This window comes from Microtus oregoni, unplaced genomic scaffold (assembly GCF_018167655.1).
Source record: "Microtus oregoni isolate MIOR12 unplaced genomic scaffold, Mior012 000077F_ref0000221, whole genome shotgun sequence".
NCBI lineage: Eukaryota > Metazoa > Chordata > Mammalia > Rodentia > Cricetidae > Microtus > Microtus oregoni.
The window spans coordinates 462,582-482,095 of NW_024544029.1; the positions used below are offsets into that span (position 1 = coordinate 462,582).

Consider the following 19,514-nt stretch of genomic DNA (forward strand, 5'->3'; position numbering starts at 1 on the left):
CTATATATGTGCACACATGTTTATGTGCGTGTATACACATGTATGTGTATATGTGAGAGTATGAATGTATACACACATGTGTGTGCATATGTATATATACATATAGAGAGACACACAGAAAATGAGAGAGAGAGAGAGAGAGAGAGAGAGAGAGAGAGAGAGAGAGAGCAATCTCAAGGCAGGTGTGAGACTCCGGCTGCCCCTGCTGTGGGCGCCTCTCCCCACCCCCACTCCTTCGCATCAGGACACAGCAGCAGGGATGTTGTGTGACCCGAGAGGCCGCCAGAGAAAGTTAGCGGTCCTCGCTGTCGCCGCCGCGCAGGTTCCCCGCAGGGTGCAGCTGCTGCGGTTCCCGCAGGCCGAGGCCGGGTGCTCTCCCTAGGCCGCGGTAGCGTCCCTGCCCAGCCCTGCCCTGCCCTGCCGGGTCCGGCTCCGCAGAGGCGCGGCGGGAGGGCGGGCGGGGCAGCATGTGCCCGGCGCGGTCCGGGGCCGACTCTGCGGCGCGGCGGGAGCGGCGAGGGCGCCCGGCGTAGGCGGCGGCGTGGGCCGCGGTATTTATAGCCGGGTGACAGCAGCGCGCCGCGGCCCGGCCGTGTCGACGCTCGCTCGTCCTGCGTCCGCAGCGGTGGCCGAGCCGCGCGCCCTCCGGTGAGTACGCGGCCCGCAGCACCCTTCGGCCCACAGCCCCGGGCGCGCAGGCCGGAGCCCCGCAGCTCAGCGGGCAGGGGTGCTGGCGCCCGGCGGGGACCGAGCCAGTCCGGGCTGCAGGGGAGGGGCCGCGGGCAGCCGGAACTTTCCCGCTCCACCGATTCCGGGGCGCAAGAACCGGAGCCCCTGGCTGCTGACTAAAGGAACAGGTTGCACTTCCTAGGTGTCCTTTCTGGAAGAAAATAGAGAGGCCTGTGTGTTTGCGAACTCCGTCGTGACTGGATCAAAAACTAGTTTTCCATTTCTATTTTGAAAAATACCACAGGCCCGCAAGTATATTTGACCGGGGAGAGAGCATCTTGGCTGCTATGGTTCATTCTTCTCTCTGTGGAACATCGGTGTGTGTGTGTGTGTGTGTGTGTGTGTGTGTGTGTGTGATGCTTACCTTGATATTAGTGCGTGGATATAAAAAAAGTGAGTTGAAGTATGTAAGATATGAGGTGCCCTCACCACAGTCTAAAAAGCTTTTATGGTTTGATTTATTTTCTGAAACAAGTTCTAATTTACCTAATATAGTGGTAAAATCTCTGTGTAAACTATTTCTGCTGTGTTCATTTTTTTTAAAAAAAAATGATGGATATAGTATTCTTCCTATTCCCTCTGTCATCGTAGTTTAAGAGCGATTGGGGATTTTGACTCAGACGTTTATCACTTCCCTCCCACACACTCTCCATCTAATTCTTGTGATCAACAATCCGGTACCCATGAGTCTTACTTAATTTGCTTTCAACTGCCAGTCATTTAAAAGATAACTCCATGCGTGAATGAACTTTAACCCAAATGCCACCGGAAGAGCAGTCTATGCCTCTTTAAAGGGTCCATGGTCATCGTTGTCTACCCTTGATAAGGTGATAGGGCACACCCCCAGTTTGCCATTTCATTGGGAAGTTGTCTTTCTGGAAGACCTTCAAACCAACTTTGTTTTTGGCTTCTGGGTTAAAATCTTGTTTTGATTGCCGTTTCAGGGACTGCGGGGATAAAAACACAGGAGGAAAATTACTAAAGTTTGATACAACGTGAAGAGAAAGGATGTGACTTATGGATGTGGTCCTGTCACTTAGCTGGGTACCCACAGATACCATCTCTGTCCCTCCGCAGAGCCACCTAAGTGGTTATATTGATTGCTTTAGAAGGTTGCGCTTTAGTTAAAAGGCTATGTGGTCTTTGGACTGGACTGGAAGCAAAAACCCCAACTGTACTTTTGTGATTGGTGCTTGCATTGTAAAACCTATAGTAAGTACTTTCTCTTCTCCTGTAGCTGTCCTTTGTTTGTTTGCTTGTTTTGGAGGCGGTAAAGATGGAAGCCAGGACCCTGATTGTGAATGATTGATTGCCTCCACCCTGTGCCCCTCAGCCCTTCTAATACTTCTCTACTTCCTTTCAACTTGAGATAAAGGCCTATGCTTATCTTGAGGCCTATCCTTACCTAGCTCCAATCCAGGAAATACATATTGATTTGGTTCATCCACTTTTCTTTCATTTCTCCTTTTGTGGATTTGGATGTTCCAGGACAGTCAACTTTCCCTACAAAGGAATCCTCTTTTTCTCCCCACAATGCTTATGTTATCCCTCAATCATGTCCGTTTATTCATCTGTTCACCATCAGAGAGAGTTGTGTGATTAACAGGTTCTAGTCCTCACTGGGTACCTCTCTCTCTCTTTCCTTCATAGCCGGGAACATGGTGCTGATGCATAGTTAGGACATCTGCTGCTAGGCTACGCAGAAGCAGGTATTCCTGTGTGTACCAGTTTGCATCTCCGTGACCTTGGGCAGATTGTGCCCCATTGGATCTCTGTGTCCTTACTAGATGGTTCAGTGTAAGGACTAATTGACATAGTATGTGAGGAGTGCTTTCCAGGAGCCTAACACATACAAATCACTCAAAAGATATTGTATTTTTTGTATCCCCTGAAGTTCTGTTCTCCTCAGGAAGTATGTTTTCCAGCCCAGGAAGTGGCAGTTTCATTCTAGAATTTTGCCTAGCCCATCCCTCCTCACATCCTCTCCATCAGTAAATCTCACTGCTTCCTTTTATGGGTCCAGAAGCTGAGCTTTGTAAACTGCCTATACTTCTACCAGTCTCCTTCCTGGCAGTTGTCTTCTCTTCGCTGCCCTGCTTCTTCCCCTTGCCCTCCTGCAGAGTGTTCAGAAGAGCAGACATTGTGGGCCTGCTGATGCCATAAGCTCCCCTGCTTCTTCTGCCTGAGCTTACTTCCAGGCCTTGTCTTGTCCCCCACAGACCGGCTTCTTAGAAGCTCTGCGCTTCTGAAGCACACTATGTCTGGACCCCTTTCTCTGGGGCCTTCAATGCCTCCTCTCAACCTTTTCTCTATTAGTTTTTAAAATACTGTCTCCTTAAGGGTTTAATATATGTCCCTTACAAAGAAAGTATCAGATGCCTGAAAACAGGGCCCTTATCAGTAACCTTCCGATCCATGGTCCACTCTCTCTGAAATGGGAACTCGGTATATTTCTGTCACCCAGAGTTATTTTGTTAGCCATCTATCACCCACCCATCCATCCATCCACCCATCCATCCATCCATCCATCCATCCACCCTTCCGTCAATGTTTATTTAGTACCTACCGTGTACAGGTAACTTTAGCACATGTCCGTCTGAGAGGGGTAGATGGTGAACCAATGACCGGTAAGTGCTATTCTGGAAATCAAGCCAGACTTCATTTCCCCGTTCATAGAGTCAGACTTATCCTGGAAGGCTTTGATCTCATGCTTGCTGCTCAGTGGCTGTAGAATAGCGCTTTCTTGACATCTATCTGCCTTGATCTAGAAGGCCTTTCTTTTAAATTTGTGACATTCTGGTCATCTGGTAGAAATCCAGTGTTGGAGCTGTTACAGCAGCTGAGGAATGGTCAGTTTTAGCCTGTAGTTACCAGCATGGTCATTATAGCTGCTGTGTATAAAACCAGAGACTTCCATGGCATTTATGGTGGCATTGCCTCACTATGATTACTCATGAGAGAATTTAGGGGCATGGAATTTTCTCCTTCCAAGAGGCAGACTGAACATCAGCGGTGTCTCCCCAAAGCACCATCAGATCAATTCAGCTCCTTATGCTGGTGCTCCAAAACAGGGGACAAAAATTAATCCCAAGGCCCTTGGTTCTTTCTGAGCTTACTATCAAGAGTCGCGTTGCCTAGTAACAATAGACTCATCATCCTAGAAGTATTGAGGATCCTTTAGGAAACTTCCTAACACACATGCAGAGGGAAAACACAGTGTATAGCATTGGTCCTGGGTGGCTCACATTTGAATCACACCTCTGACCAGCATTGCTGTTCTGCAGAAGCTACTAATCTATCTCCGTTCCAGCATCAGTGTTTGTGAAATAGGAAAATGAGAGTGTCTTCTTCACTGGGCTGCTAGTCAATCATCTAGGAATGATTGTAAAGCTCACTACTATAGAGTCTGGCATCCAGTGAGTACTCAGTAAATGTGAGCGCTTTGAGACAGTGATGATAACGCAGAGCCATGCACTGGTGGCTGTCAGTGCCATTGTTGCAGGATTAGGGTTGGATGCCTGCCTTTTATTTTTTCTTTAGCAGATGCTGACCGTCACATGGCTCTGTCATTCTGAGCCTTCTTAGACAAGGTGAGCTCTTCTGTTTCCGAGTGTCCACTGAGTTTATTCAGTAGGCATCTATCGATTGCCCACTGTGATGTCAGCACTCTGCACTGCCTGGAAGGAAGTGGCCCCTGATGATCTCTCTGAGGGGGAGCGAGGGAAGAAGATAAACATATAAGTGGATGGTTTCACTAGGAACTGCTAAGCGTAAAGATAAAGGCGTTCCCACATACAGCAATGGGGTTGAGATTTTTAAGAAACGAGATATGTTTGCAAATTCTGTGCCTAGTGCATGTCTGTTAGAGAACCTCAATCTCGGATTCTTAGTGGCAGGGTCAACAAAAAACCTATGGTCCCTGAAGGGCTTAAAATGAACTGCAGAGGTGGAAACAGTTTCGGGTGGCCCTCTGGATCATATGGGACGTCTAAAGCACTGGAAAGCCAGGTCGCAATGACTAGACCAACTTGGCATTCCCTATGTCTAGACTCACAGAATAAGGATGGGCAAAGATACCCAAGCTAACTTGTGAGTGTTTGAGTTATGGGCTCCCATGAAAAATAGCACTTTAACTTCTGGATATAAGGAAACAATAAATCCATCCTAGTGTTTCTCCCAGAAAGACCAGAGGATCAGTGTCAGGGTCTTGCTTCATTCTGCAGGGATAATGAGTCAGCTGAAAGCATCGCGGAAAGAGCTTTGGTAAGACCGACCTCCAGCACTGGCAAATGAGAATGGTCAGGCGAGGCCTGGGTGTTACAATTGCGACTTTTTTTTGGAGGGGGGGTCTGTGAATTAACGGGTGGCAAGTGCTCTGAGTTTTCATTTCCTTGTCTGTAACACGACAGGAGCATCCGGAGCATCGCTTGGGATTAGCTGAGATCATGCACTGGCAGAGGGCTCCTGCTCAGCACCATAGTTCTGTCTCCCAAAATAGTGTAAGTGCTGGGTAGCAGCAGCTGTCTCCAAAAATTTTTTGAATGTGCTCGTTTAACTCCGGCGTGTGGACATTATATTTCCCACAAAGCAAGATTCTGAAGTTAAAAAAAATCAAAACAGCCATACAAATCAGGGTATTTCTTTTTTAAAAAGGAGTCCAGGGTTTGTGTTTATTCTCTGGGTTCCTATCCCCCACCCTAGGCCTGTCCACCTGCTGTGAGGGAGCAGGTAGCCAATGTAGCCTCACCAGAATCATCACTGGTAAGAGAGGAGCGTAGTCGCCTAGAAGATAGACTTAAATGACGCCCATGTCTGTGTGTCTCTGTCGCCAGGCATGTACGAGTTAAGACCTGGGGTCACTGGGGTGAGTTTTGGAGAACTACTCTGTGGTGCTGGTTTCTGGACACTTCCAGGGTCTTTGCATGAAATTTTGTTAACAGTGGGCCAATTCCTGTGTCAACTGCTACGACCATGCCTGCTGTTCTCTTTTGTTCTTTACGGTTTGCTTTGCCCTCTGGTGCGACCATACCTATTTTAGAGCTCACCTCATGGGCAAATCACTAGTCTTAAGACATCTGGACTGCAGACCCTGGGAACAGGAATTTCTCAATGTTGATGAAGATCTTCTGGGACTTGACATTGCTTGGCAGGCTTGTGAACTGAAGATGCAGGACTATGGGTGAATTGTATGGCCAGTCCGTATGCATGCTAACACTGCTTTTCTCAGGCAGTTGTAACAAATCTTTATTAACTTAGATTATGGCTTTAATTGACCTTCATGAGCCGGGAGTAGAGGACAGGATTTGGGGCCTTGGAGTCCATTCTCAGTTCTTTCACTGACTTTGAATCACTTCAGGCTTGTGTGTCATTCTTACGCTTTCTGTCAGGAATAAATGGAAACCGTTATCAGTGCCCCACCCCTGCCTTCTCCAAGTGTTCAGGATCTGTGGATCTGTGAAAGAGTCTCATTTACACCCATCCTTCCTTCCCCACGGGAATAGTAGGATATATTACAGATTTTCTGTAACAGCATTCGATGGTTGTTATGACCCCAGACTGACATACTAATGACACATGCAGACATCTAATGCACAGCTGTGTGAACTTTCCGGGTCCCCCCCCCACTTTAATCTCCTTGGAATTATATTTAAAATTGTGAAAGGAGAAAAATGAACTGGTAGAAGTCAAAGTATACCCTTGATTAATTTTGTTTTTCAGTATATAAGCAGTTATTTTTGTTGGAGAAACAGGTATAGCTGAGTCTGAGAGTCAAGTCAGATGAACACTAGCATTAGCTACAGGCTGACATAGCCCTGCTCACAATCCCTATACTGTAATTCCCTCCATAGGCCTCGCCTAAGTCTGCCTGGTCTTGTGTAGCCTATAGCTAATGCTAGCATTTGCCTGATTTGGCTCTCAGACTCGGCTATGTCTGTGCAGGTCCCAGATGTTGCTGTGGGAATTACGTGGTTTTTGAGGTACCCTTGTGGCTTTGCAGCTGACTGCCGCTACCTAGGGAGAGCAGCCAGCTGTCTCCACCCAGGGAACCACCCTGCTTATCATGATGCCTGCAACTTGAACCTGGCCATTTCTTTCTCTGAATTCTCCCTCTTTGTACCACTCCTCACAAGTGGAGTGGTCTGGCTCTGCCTACCCCCAGGAAAATGCTTCGTATAGACTTAGCTATGTTAAAACCTTTTTTTTTTTTTCAAATGATCTAACCAGACTGTAAAGGTTTTTTTTAGGAAATTTTCTGCCCATATTCCCATTTGACAATGTCTAGAAAAAGATTTGAAACTATATCCCATATCCATCAAATTACTTAATTACGGCTGGGAGGAGAGGGACTTGGGCAAAGTGTTTGTAATGTGTGTGTGTGTGTGTGTTCAGCTTACTTCGGGTTGTAAGATTATCCTAAGATAGCATGTCTAAAAGCGTCATGCAGACTTTGTGCTCTATGCCCCCTCTATGTCATCTTAGTCACCATTTCACTTTTTAAAAACGTCTCATGGAGACCAGGCTGGCCTCAAACTTGCTAAGTAGCTCGGGCTGGCCTTGAATGCCCAAAACTTCCACCTTTACCTCCTAAGTGTTATGATCAACAGGTGTGTGCCACCAGTTTTAGGCAGGGTTCTTCCCTCTTTTGTCTCTTTCTCTCCCCTCTTTAAATGATTGTCTGTCTGTCTGCGAGTCCTCCAGTGCTAGGAGATGAGAATAGATGGGAGGGTGAGGGCAGAGCTGACGTTCTTCTACCCAGGTCCTGCCGCCTCAGCAGGAACAGGTGTTTTTTTCCCACATATCTTCCTGTAGAGCTGTTACAGGTCTGAACGGGTAACAACAGAGAGAGATGGCTTGTGTTCCCGCTTTAACCTTGTATCTTTCCTCGTGCAGGACAAGCAGCATCGAAGGCTTGAAGGATGGGTAAAGACTTCCGCTACTATTTCCAGCATCCTTGGTCTCGCATGATTGTGGCTTACCTGGTCATCTTCTTCAACTTCTTGATATTCGCCGAGGACCCCGTTTCTCACAGCCAGACAGAAGCCAATGTTATTGTTGTTGGAAACTGTTTTTCGTTCGTCACAAATAAATACCCTAGAGGAGTTGGCTGGAGGATTTTGAAGGTGCTTCTATGGCTACTGGCCATTCTCATAGGACTAATCGCTGGCAAGTTTCTGTTCCATCAGCGCCTCTTTGGTAAGTACCGTAAGTACCGTGTATCGCCATGCTGCTGGCTCTTGCCTTGCTGGTCTCTGCTCTAGGGAAGAAACTGACTTTGACCCAGTGGGGTATGGTTCCCACTGCTGATCTGATTGATGATGGTCAAGAGTAGGATATTTATCCAGCAGATACTCACTTATCACACACCACACACTAGGCTAGAGCATGTATAGGCAAAGCCTCTGCTCACGTGAATACTTTCCTTCTGTAGGAGGGAGATAAACAGATAATTGTGCAGTACTTGATGAGTTGGTATGCTGGGGGGATGAAATCCGATGTGAGAGCTGCGGCTTGTTCATCACTAAGAGACTTTAATAAATGCATATTGTACTCAGCAGGATAGCAATGAAAGAGTATTGTACTTGGAAATGATAACAACAGAGGTGGGGAATTTGGGGGTGATTTAGACAGAACACCTTGATAGAACAAATAAATATGACTACATTTCTGAAGGTCTCTTTAGTTTTGGGATTAGGATATGGGACGAAATCATAGTTTTACAGAGGACAGGAGCAGAGACCCTATTCCTTAGATACAGGCCCGAGGGAAGACGAGGCTGAAGTAGGTGTATCTGAGGTGGTTAAGTAACGAGGAGAGCATCTCGCCATTGACAACCCTTGCTTTACTATGAAGAACAAAAATAAAGGTGTTTGGATGATAAGGGATTTTAAGGCACATGGTCCAGGCTTGGAACATTGGGTAGAGGGAGGTCAATGGGCTAGGGATGGGTGGATGGACAGGCTGCTGATTATCACAGAGAGTCTCCAGGGATAACCACTTACAAGTGTGAATGGTGCCAATCTGAATTGTCCAGCATAGTCCCCAGAACATGGGTTTGGAAATCTGGTGGAGATTGCTCAGACTTGTATACCGCAAATAAATACTGGTAAGGGGGATCTGGCTGGACAGGAAGACAGCTAACAGTCTGCAAGGAGCCCGAGAGAGCTCAGAGATTTAGGCAAAAACCAAGCATTCCAGAGCTCAAGTGAAATGAAAGTAATAAAAGGGAGAAGATGTGTAGGTGTGGTTGAATGACAGTCATTCTTTAGTGGAGATCTCTAGGGTGTGGTCTTTAGGGTTACAGACGCTGGTCAGGAGGGATAGGTCATTGACACAGAGGATACATCGGAGCATAGTGTTAGTTGGCTTTCCCATCAAATATGGAACAAGCATGGCGCTATGTGTGGTTAGTGTATGTGTAGAAGCAGCTAAGAGTGGGTGGTGAACGTGAAAGTCTCTGTTTCAGAAATGGGTAGCGAGTTCTGGAGAGAAAAGCCAGTAGGTTTCCTTACAAGTAATAGTTACAGGTGTTTGTAAGCTATTTGGGGAACTTTAAAAAATGCGGTAGTTATGGCAAATGGGCCAGACTATTAAGGCTGGAGGAAAGCATCTGAATCTATGAAAGGACGGCTGAGAACCGTCTAGTTAAAATAATGGCCTAGTAATGAGGGGAGGCGATTTGACTTTGAAGTGGCTACATTTTGCCACGTTTTTCTCTTATAAATTCCGTCTCTTATACTAGAACCAGATTTCACTCGTGCCTTGCATGTCAATTCTCCTGTTAATATAAGTAGCTGGGCTGTGGAAAAGGCAACTCAGATTTCAAGTGGTTTACTGAGTGTGAACTATTTTAAAATAACGCAAAAGTGCTCCTCAGCTTTTCTGCTTACAATGGGAAAGATTTTCAAGTCAGTTTTAGTACTTGAGTTTGACAGTTACTTTTTCTTCCCTTTGCTCACAGTCTCTGAAATGATGCGTCTTTAGAGAAGGAATCCCTAGTCTGCCAGTTTCATGAGTGAGGTGAACGAACTCCGGGTTGAGCTTCCTGATGAACTCAAAACCTGTGTTCTCTGTCTCTTTTCATCTCTCTTCCTCCTTGGCTCACAAAGTCTAAATCTTGCCTTCTAGCCATTCTCTTTTCCTCTGGGTCATTGTGGACTACAGAGTGACTTTACCGTATTGCTAAGTGATCCCTACCATCTACAGGATGGAATCCAAGTTCTCTGGATTGATGGCCGAGCTCTTGATGATTACTACAGCCTGACTCTTGCCTTTCTATGGTGCACACTGTGTTACTCTCAAACCCACTGCCTCCTTTCAAGAAGGACGCTTAAAAGAAATCCCACACTAGCTCAGAACTGAGAATAATAGACGGTTATTTATTTAGGGGTAGACTCACAAATCAGAATCCTCTGCTGGAACGGAGAACAGAAACCGAATCCGGGAGTCAGATAAGAGAGCCCTTGCACGCTTTTAATCGGCATAAATAGTATAAGAAGCCTCGCCCCAGTGGGCGGTTAACTTAAAGGCTATTGGCTGTATGATTTCCTGCAGGATTCCTTCACTGTCCCTTTTCATAGCCCTCCTGTGTTACTTGGGCCCATGCTTCAGACTACTTCTTTCCCCCTTCGAGTCCCAGGTGATATCCCAGTTGAGATATCAGTGCGTTCGGGTTGTCTTCTAAAGCCGTCCGGCATTATTACAGTTGTCTGTTCTCCACAGGAGACTACTTGCTGCAAAGCAGTGTGGCAGGATGCCCTCAACTGATAGCCTGCAGCATTGTGGGAAAGCATCCAAGATTTGATGCAAGCACAAATGTTCTTATTGGCTTGACAAGTGATAAATGTTTCCGTCTTGGTTCCCAGATAGGTAGCCTTTATACATAATTCATTTCTCAAAAGCTATATTTAAGCCTTTAATGATGTGAGGCCACAAGCCCACGACAGTGATGTTGATGATGTATTGAGGGGACTAAAGCTACATGACAAGCACAGAACTTTGTGCTACAGAAATACCAGGGTGGTTTATGAAATGATCAGAATAATTTCGCGCCATCAGGGCAGCAATCTCACCTTTTGTGATTCTCTAATAATATGCCAGACGGTAGATATTAAATAAAATTCCATGTTCCCTCCAGTTCATTATAAGTCTCTCAGATGCTTTATTATCTCCACTTAGGAAACTTCCAAAGAACAACAGGATGCTATTAATTTATATACAAATGAGGAACTGGAGTGATACAATGAGCACCTCTGTAACATGATCAGTGGTTACCCATCTATGTGTGAGCTGCAATGTTGCTCTTGCAGTTTTACAGCTATGGAGATACAATATTACAATTGCAGTTTTACTGCTATGTAGACACAGCATGCTTTTTGTGTTTTGGGATCTTGCTTGTGGCCCACGGTGGCCTTGAACTCTCAGCTCCCCAAGAGCTGGAATTGCAGGCCTGATTCACCATCCTAGCAGGGGCAGGTGACTGAGGAGTACATTCAAAGGAATTTCTTCAGTTTCAAGATTAACTCTTGCTGGTTGTCGTATAAAGACATATCAGAAGGGAGCTCAGTTGAACCATCGGTTTGCACTCTCTGGGGTTTCTCTTTTCTGTTTGCTTGGATGAGTCTTGCATATATAATATGCATTCAAATAATATGTTCTGGCATGATTTTCTACCCATGGATAGAGAAATTCTGCTTGTGATATTTATATAAAAAGAGAACTTAAGTTCATTAAATAATTAATTTTTATTCTAAATATAAATGGAAGTGATTCCCAACAACATGTGCACTAGTTTATGCATCAGGAGGTTGGGGTTAAGGAAAGGGAGGAAGATCTAATGTGCTCGACACACAGCATTCAATAAATTTAAAGGACCGGATAAAGATTTCTTCATCTTTCCTATATTGATTTTGCTGATGTTGCCTTTTCATTGGAAACTATAGAAAGGTATTCGTTTGTTCATCCATAAAATATGAGATAGGGAATTTAAAATCTGGTTAAAGAGACAAGGTACATAGACATGAAAAATTAAATACTCTGATAATAAAAGGGAATGCATATCAAGTATCAAATGAATAGTCTACACCAAGTGCTGTGGGAATTTAAGAGGGAAGGTCAAAGTGGGCTAGCAAGGTGAAAGGAAGCTTGCCTAACCTAGTGGGCTCTCAGCTGAGTCTAAAGCAAGAGTGGGCTTAGGAAGAAGTGTGTTAGTAGGCCTTGATGTCTATTATGGTCTGGCAGCTCTCTCCAAAGCTCAGCAACATGAGGGATTCCTTCCCCAGCGAGACTTCCTGCTCGCTACCCGCTCTCTCTGGAGACTGTCTCTGGGCCTGGAAGACTGACCTTATCTTAAAGCTGTGTGCAAGCCTTGCTGCCTGATTTATCTCTAGCATTACCCTTGGCACAGGTTCCTGCTAGAAGCCTTCCCCCTGCTGCTGTACGCACTGCATAGGGTAACTAAGACTCGCTAGGGGCTTTGCTATGGGACCCTGCTGCCACTTGTGAATCTTACGATAGGAACATGTCATTTAGTGCAAATTAGAATTCCCCCTAGATTGCCCAATCCTATATATCTCCTATACTCTGGAATAAAGTTGATTTGATTGACTGAAGTTATATTCTGGAGGGCTATCTCCATCACATCAACAGCCTTCAGAACCCTGTTCCTCACTTCTGCTCCCTCCACCCTCGTGGACCAATGAATCAAGGATCTGAATAAAGAAGAACCAAAGAAATACAGAGGTCAGGACACGGGGTAAATGGTGGTGTCAGCGAAAGAGAAAAGGATGATTCGGGTTTTTAAGTTTGGGCGTGGTAATGGTAAGAGGAGAAAGGCTTGTCTGGAATGAGGCCGTGAAAGGCTTGTTCTAAGAAAGAGTCGGAGAGACAGTGCAAAGATTGGTTGGCTCTTAAGTTCTTTTGTCTTTAAATGCTAGTGTTGTGACTTTAGACTTATGTTCTTTGACTTTTGAGAAAATCTGAAGAAACTATGAAAAAGTGGCTAGTTACTGAGGGAGTTGATGAGACAGAATCTGAGGGGGGTTATAAAGGGGAGGCCTGGGAGTTAAAGAGGTCCCACTAGCCAGGGTAAGAGTGTTCAGGCCACTGTGCAGTATGGAATGGAGCAGTGGGAAATCAAGCAGGATATGAAGAGGAGAATTTGAAACTTCCAGAGCTGATGGAACCTGAGGTGTGAGTGTCAGGGTGAGACTGGAGGTAGCTAGGGCAGACTGGGTGGGATGCCCAGCAGTCTGATTGTCTTGGGGCCAAAGGAGGAGAGAGAAAGTTCTGCTTCCTGAGGAGCTACAGGCAGTGTCCATGTGTCTTGAAGAGTTCTGCATCATGTATCACTAGGCCTCACCTGGGCCATTTCTCTCCTCCCAAACCATGAGGGCAGATTCATTCCTTAAAATACAGTGCACGCTCTGTTCAGCAGGTCACCCAGCTAAATACTGCACTCTCAGACTCGAGAGTGTGAATAGCAGCTGGACGTCTGTTTCTGCAGATAGCATGTGGCGAAGGGAAGTAAGGGCTAAAAACAGCCCTTGTGGGAGTTGGGGTTAGTTTCCCACTAAAAGCTCTTGCTGACATATTGGTATAAACATGGGCCTGGTGTTTCAGAGTTGAGGACCCTGGACTGTGGGTCTCTGTTTGACTACAGTTGAGAATCTTCATTCTTAGCCTCTTCGTTTCCCTCAAGATATCTAAGCTTTATTAAAAACATCATAATTATTTTTTTTAAAGGGTTGTGACAACAGAGGGCTGGTTTCCAGACCCCTAAAGGGAACCGGAACTAGATGGCCCTGGCAGTCTTATGATTATGTTATGCAAACTATCAACGGCCTTCTCTTGTTTTCTCTGTGCTTTTCATTGTTTTATTTATAAACAGAAAGTGTTTGTTTTTTGAGGGGAGTAATTTCACTATATCATGTGGCTTTAGAAGAGTAATTCCAGTCTTTATCTTATGTTATTGTAATCCAAGACAATCAAGAGAGAGTCGCAACAATGTTTCGTCAGTTAAGGAATTTAAGGATGCTGACTGTCTGCTTGTCTCTACTGCATAGTTGTAAGTCTGCTTTGAATACTGTATTTTGTATTTTTAACTAGGTCTTTGGTTTTACTTTAAAATAGAAAAGACATGCATTCTAGAAAATGTGGGCAAAGTAGTCATGGTGATATGGAATTATTAAACTATGAAAAATCAAGTAATTTGGAAAAAACATTATTTCAATATAGTGATATGGGTGTGGGTAGAATTCTTTGCGTTAATTTGAGATCCAAACAGCTCACTGATAATACATGAATAATAAATTCATTATTGCTTATGATGAATGGCCCTTAGATGTATCACAGTACTTAGCATGCATGTAGGAAAATATATTCATAACTGCTCAGCAGAAAAATAAACAGTTGGTGGTTTTCAGTGTATGATCAAGATGATGAGGAACTCTTATGTCCATATCTATCTCATCTACAGATCTGCAAGTGATACCTACCCTGTTCAGAGCTTTCAACTTTGTCCTTTCAGTATTATTAAGTACTTGACACTGGAGACAACAGTTCTATAAAGATATCACCGCCTCATGCTCAACAAATCTATCCCAAGCATTAATATCTTCATTTCTGAAAGTGCTTGAATTGTCAATACTCAGTTCCAATCTGCAGAGAAAGTACTTTCAGGGCCAGAGATGCCTAAAGACTGGATTGCCAAGCTTGGCACGTCCTTCTGGGAGAAGCAAAGCAAAGCTCGAATGTATAGACATGTAGATGTATGAAACAGGCTAGGGGAAGCAAACTGGAAAATAATTGGCCCGTTAAAAAAAATTAACAGAATGTTCTTTATGGGGGAATTTGGTGTGTGTGTGTGTGTGTGTGTGAGCTGTTGAGGGTAGGCTCAGGTGTCTGTGGGAGAGCACTTGCCCTGCATGTGTGTGGCTCTGAGTTTGATGCTCAGTGTTGCACAAAGGGTCATTGAGGTGTGGAGCCCTTTACAGAACTGCCCATGACTGTAGTGCTCTTTCTCTCCTGTGGCAGGAAGAGTGGGTAAGGCTGGAAATCCCATAACTGTGCCCTCCCACCTGCCTGTGAGGGGCTTCATTAGCTTACAGTCTGGAGGCCCATCCTTTAGCACTAAAAAGCAATCAGCTGCAGCCTTCAGGGCAGAATCTGCTGCGCTCCAGTTCCTGGAGAGGAGAGATTACAAACTCAGTACAAAGGTGTTTCAAGGACTTAATTCTCAGGTAGAGTATTGTAATTCAGCAGCTATTAACCAGGAAGGTTCTCTAGGTTGGTCGAGATGAGTCATTCATGGTCAAGGGACTCTTTCTTCCCACATTGATTTTTTTGCCTCCTACTCCTCATTCCCTCGGGGGAGGTAATGCCTTGCGATCCTTATGGAGACAGCTGTCAAATGGAATGGCAGCAGACAGCTGGACTCATATACCCAGTAAGAGGAAAACCAGCGCACTCTTAGTGAGGTGGACCTGGCCAGGGTAGAAATTGGCAGCTCCTGTGACAGCAAGTGGCAAAGCTGGCAGCTAAGAGAGCTTGCTTATTGGATTATTTAGAATTTGTACATTGCTTGTTTTTCCAACATACGGTAATTATTCCTGACGGAAGCAAGGGTGTTATTTGAGCAAATACTGCCTTTTTTTCTTTTCCTGGCCTGCTTTTCTTTTCCTCCCTTCCCCTCTCTCACTGCTGTAATTAGACTCAGTCTGAAAGATACTTTCATGGAGTTAAAATAGTGTGCTACTTAGGGGGTGCTGTGGACTGACAAGGGTGTGAGCCGAGACAACAATGGGCGGTCTTGGTCCCTTCATAGGGAAATTTGCTAGATGGGTGGTGAGCAGGAGGATGTGGGATAAAGCTCTCACAAGGGGCTATGTTGGTACGAGAAGTTCTGGATAGAAGGGGACAAAGAAAAGCCATCACAAGATGCAGGGGCTTCCAGGATCAGAATAGAGGTCCACAGAATAGCAGGACCTGCCTGCTCCTGACCGTGAATATCAGGTTATGGGTGTGGGTGGCGGGAGAGGCCCTCCTGTGGTTTTGATGTGGGTGCTAATGAGCGTGTTCCAGTATTATTGTTGATGGATACACATAAACACACAAGGTTCATTTCCCCGGCTCCAAGGTCATCACAATAGCCAGCAGCAAAGCTAGAACCTAAACTCAAATCTGATTTCCAGACAGAAGCCTTTCAGGGACTCCAGATGGCGAACTGGCAGCGGCTGGCCTTGTCTGACTTAGGAGTGGGTCGTGCCAGGCCACTCCCCGCGGCTCTGCTCCACATTGTCCGAGTCCAGAGCTTTCTGGCACCTGACAGCCCTTCCTTTGGGTTATTTAGGAAGTTGTTTGATTGACCTGGCGGGAAGGTCCCAGTTTCAGGGCAGAGACCATCTTTGCTGTGGAGCTCCGAGAAACTACAAAGGTGCTTCCTGCAGCGAGTCCATTCTCGGCAGATGCTCCTTCAGCTTGAGAGGAATGTGATGACAGGGCCAGTATTTTTCCCTTGCCTAGCGCACATGTATTGTACTTTGTTGTCCTTGAGGGCATGGCCAGGTTAAGCCCGCTAAGAGTGGACACATGGGCCTGAGAGTGCAGGGTTGAACTTGCTTCAGCAGTTCGGGGGAGGTTATGTCCTAAGCCTCTTCATTTATGGCTGTCCCAGTTTCTCCCTGTTTCATAGCATCATTCTGTCACCATTATTCCTGACAAATGTTTCAGGACTTGTTTGTGACCGTGTTAGATGCCGTACTTTACAGGAAGTCTCAGCACACAAAACCTCGACATGGGTATATTTTGGAGGAGCCTCGGACACAGACACACGGCGACGGCACTGCTATCGGATGCCCATCGGACACAGACGCACGGCGGCGGCACTGCTATCGGATGCCCATCGGACACAGACGCACGGCGGCGGCACTACTATCGGATGCCCATTCGATACAGACATACGGCGGCAGCACTGCAATGCCACTGCGATGCCAGCGAGGGATAACTGCCGAGAAGTGGAGTGGGCCATCCAGTTTGAAACTTGGAGATGTTGTTCTCATCAGGAATAGGTGAAGGAGGTTTTGTAATGCAGCATGAGTTGCTGGGAGTTATGGACTCTCGGGATGAATGAGTTTGGCCAGAGCATCCTTGTTACACCTTTCTCTACTGGGCCCTGACAGGAATGGAGGATGCAAAGTCTCAGGGTGTGAACGACACCAGCAGAAAGTCTCTTACAGTGGAAAGGGGGCCAAGCCAGGCTGGTGACCATGTGCTGTGGAGGAGGAGGAGGAAGGGGCCAGCTAGTCTGCGGTAATGTGTGACGTTCCTGCATCAGCAGCTTCAGTTAAATGGGAAGCAAGTAATGGAAGCTTCAAGGAAAATTATGGAAGTTCTTTATTTTTTTTAAATTGAAAATAGTTCATACTATATATTCTGATTACAGTTCCCCTCCCCCAGCTTTTCCCAGAATCTCCCCAGCTCCATGCCCACCCAAATCCACACCTTTTCTTTCTCTCTGTCATTAGAAACCAAACAAGTACCTTAAAATAATAAATAAAATAGGAAAAAGGAAAACAAACCACAGTTATGGAAGGTCTCGAAGACCGTGTTCAAGATCTTAAAGTAACCTGAAAACAGCGGGAAACACAGAACGTATCCCTTCTTGTCTTAAAATCTAAATAGAGAATGCTATGTGCTTATTCTGGAGAAAAGCTAAAATTGAAATCAAGGAAAAAATTAAGAGTCTTTAATCTCAAGGATGACAAAAATCCCAGCGGTTTGGAGGAAAGGTGAATGGCCGTGAGGCAGCAAGGTGCTACAGGTGGGCCAGCGCCTGGACTCAATGTCTGAGCTCCTTCCAGAAGCAGCGCCATTGAGGATGGAGGCAGAGAGTGAATGAGGAAAACCCAGCTAAGACAACTACCCAGCCCTGTCTCCTGCTTTAAACAAAGTAACAGCTTCACTGAAGGTCACATGTTCTCGGAGCCCATCCCTGTCATAGATTGAACTGCTGCTGCAATGATCTATTTCTAACACTGAAGCTTGACTTCTCCCTTGATCCTCCTGCTTTGTTCTCCTAATTTGCTAGAAAGATGAACGCTTACTTTGGGTTATTGTAATACCAGCAGAGACCACGAAAAGGCGGGTTTATTTCAGACACGTATGCTGAGCTGTAAGGGCATCAATGCTCCAGTTCTTTTTGAAGTTTCCTGTTTGCCTGAATTTGCTTGCTCTGAGCCACGCCCATCCATTTGTCTCAACTGATTTGCCAAGGTCACGAACCTTCAATATAGGCTTGATGTCTATCATCCAACCAATACAGGGCATCTTCTACATTTGGGGGCTCTCATACTGAAGAACGAAATCTAGGCTCTGTTTGTGTTGAGTCTGTATCATAGTGAGAAAAGACAGACAGATAGATAAGCCATCCTCTGTAAGTCAGAGTACAGAAAATGCTGTGGCAACCCAGCAAGCAGGAAATGGGGCATGGAGCAGGGAATGGCAGAATTCTCTCTTTACTAAGATAGCATTTGAATAAGACCTGAAGAAGATGAAGCAGCCACCTGGGTGTCTTTCTGGGAGAACACATCGGATGAAGGGCGTGGGACAAGCACAGAAGCCACAGGCTGGATGAGTCTGGAGTACTTGGTAAGCAGCAGAGGTCACAGGCTAGTGCAGAACCAGCCCAGGGATAGCGGAAGTAGGGGAAGTGGGACTGTAAGCCTGGGGGAATTCATTTGCAAATTCCCCCCCCCCCCCCGAAGCGAAAGGAGATCACTAATAAACAAATAAGCTTGCCTATAATTTTTCGCTTGTTAATCGAAATGTAATGTATTCAGAAGTGTATTTGAGAGACACCACGAGAGGGATACAATCAATGCTTCCCGTCTAGGATTCTTTCCTTCCTAGGAACTCTACAGCCTGGCCTTCTTTATGGTGGGGCCGATGATGTTCTCCTCCTTCCTTTGGGCAATAAAGCTTTTGGCTTCATTTTTTTTTAAGACTCAATTTTATTTATTTTATGAAGCCCAGGTTGGCCTTGAACTTGCCCTTCTTCTGTCTCCATTTCCAAGTCTAGGATGCTGCGTGGGTTAAATGTTTCTTGGGAGTGTCCCTTCTTTGTGCCTGGCCCGTGGACACAGGGTTGCTTTGTGTGGGGACTGGGAGCAGGGGAGGTACTGGAGGCAGCAGATGGGGACAGTCACAATTGTCCTTCAAAGCTGTGACTCTCGGATTCCCACACAGAGAAAGAGAAAGAAACGCCTTTCTCAGCACGACCAGATGTTCTGGTCGCATGAGGAGGCGGCTGTAGATGGTGCCAGGGCTCTTCCCAGGCTCCTTCCCGTGATGGCCACAGCCACCAGACTGTGAGTGGAGGCCCCCAAAGTGACCCTACATTTTATTTCCAGGTTGTTCTCATGCTTGACGACTGTAACATTGCTGAATCCTGTCCCCGACACTGCATTTTGTAAACACAGTGCTTAGCAAGCCATGCCTAAGAGGCCAGAATACCTCCTTAGTGTCTGGACTGTAGCTGACAGCCCAAACAGAAAGCTGTCGACAGTGGGTGGGGAAGATCTCTAAATTCAATAATTTAGCAGGTCTAGACATATGCTAGCCTTAGATTTGCAGGAGGGCTCGGTAGAAGATGTTTCTGCATTCATAAAAGGAGTGTTTTTAGAGGACTGTGTCCATGGCATGGCAGATCTGGGCACCGGGGACACAGCAGTGACATAGTCTGGTAGGGGGCAGCTCTGGGCACCGGGGACACAGCAGTGATGTAGTCTGGT

At 45.9% G+C, this 19,514-nt stretch overlaps 1 protein-coding gene across 1 annotated transcript in view; it reads left to right on the forward strand.

The window, feature by feature from the left end:
* Positions 1-286: 286 nt before the first annotated feature.
* Tmem117 (transmembrane protein 117) overlaps positions 287-19,514 on the forward strand; it is a 425,555-nt gene continuing 406,327 nt past the window's right edge. The window contains exons 1-2 of the mRNA XM_041642710.1: positions 287-648; positions 7,621-7,923. Coding sequence (XP_041498644.1) covers positions 7,647-7,923 — 277 coding nt within the window. The 5' untranslated portion in view covers positions 287-648; positions 7,621-7,646. The remainder of the gene's footprint in view (positions 649-7,620; positions 7,924-19,514) is intronic.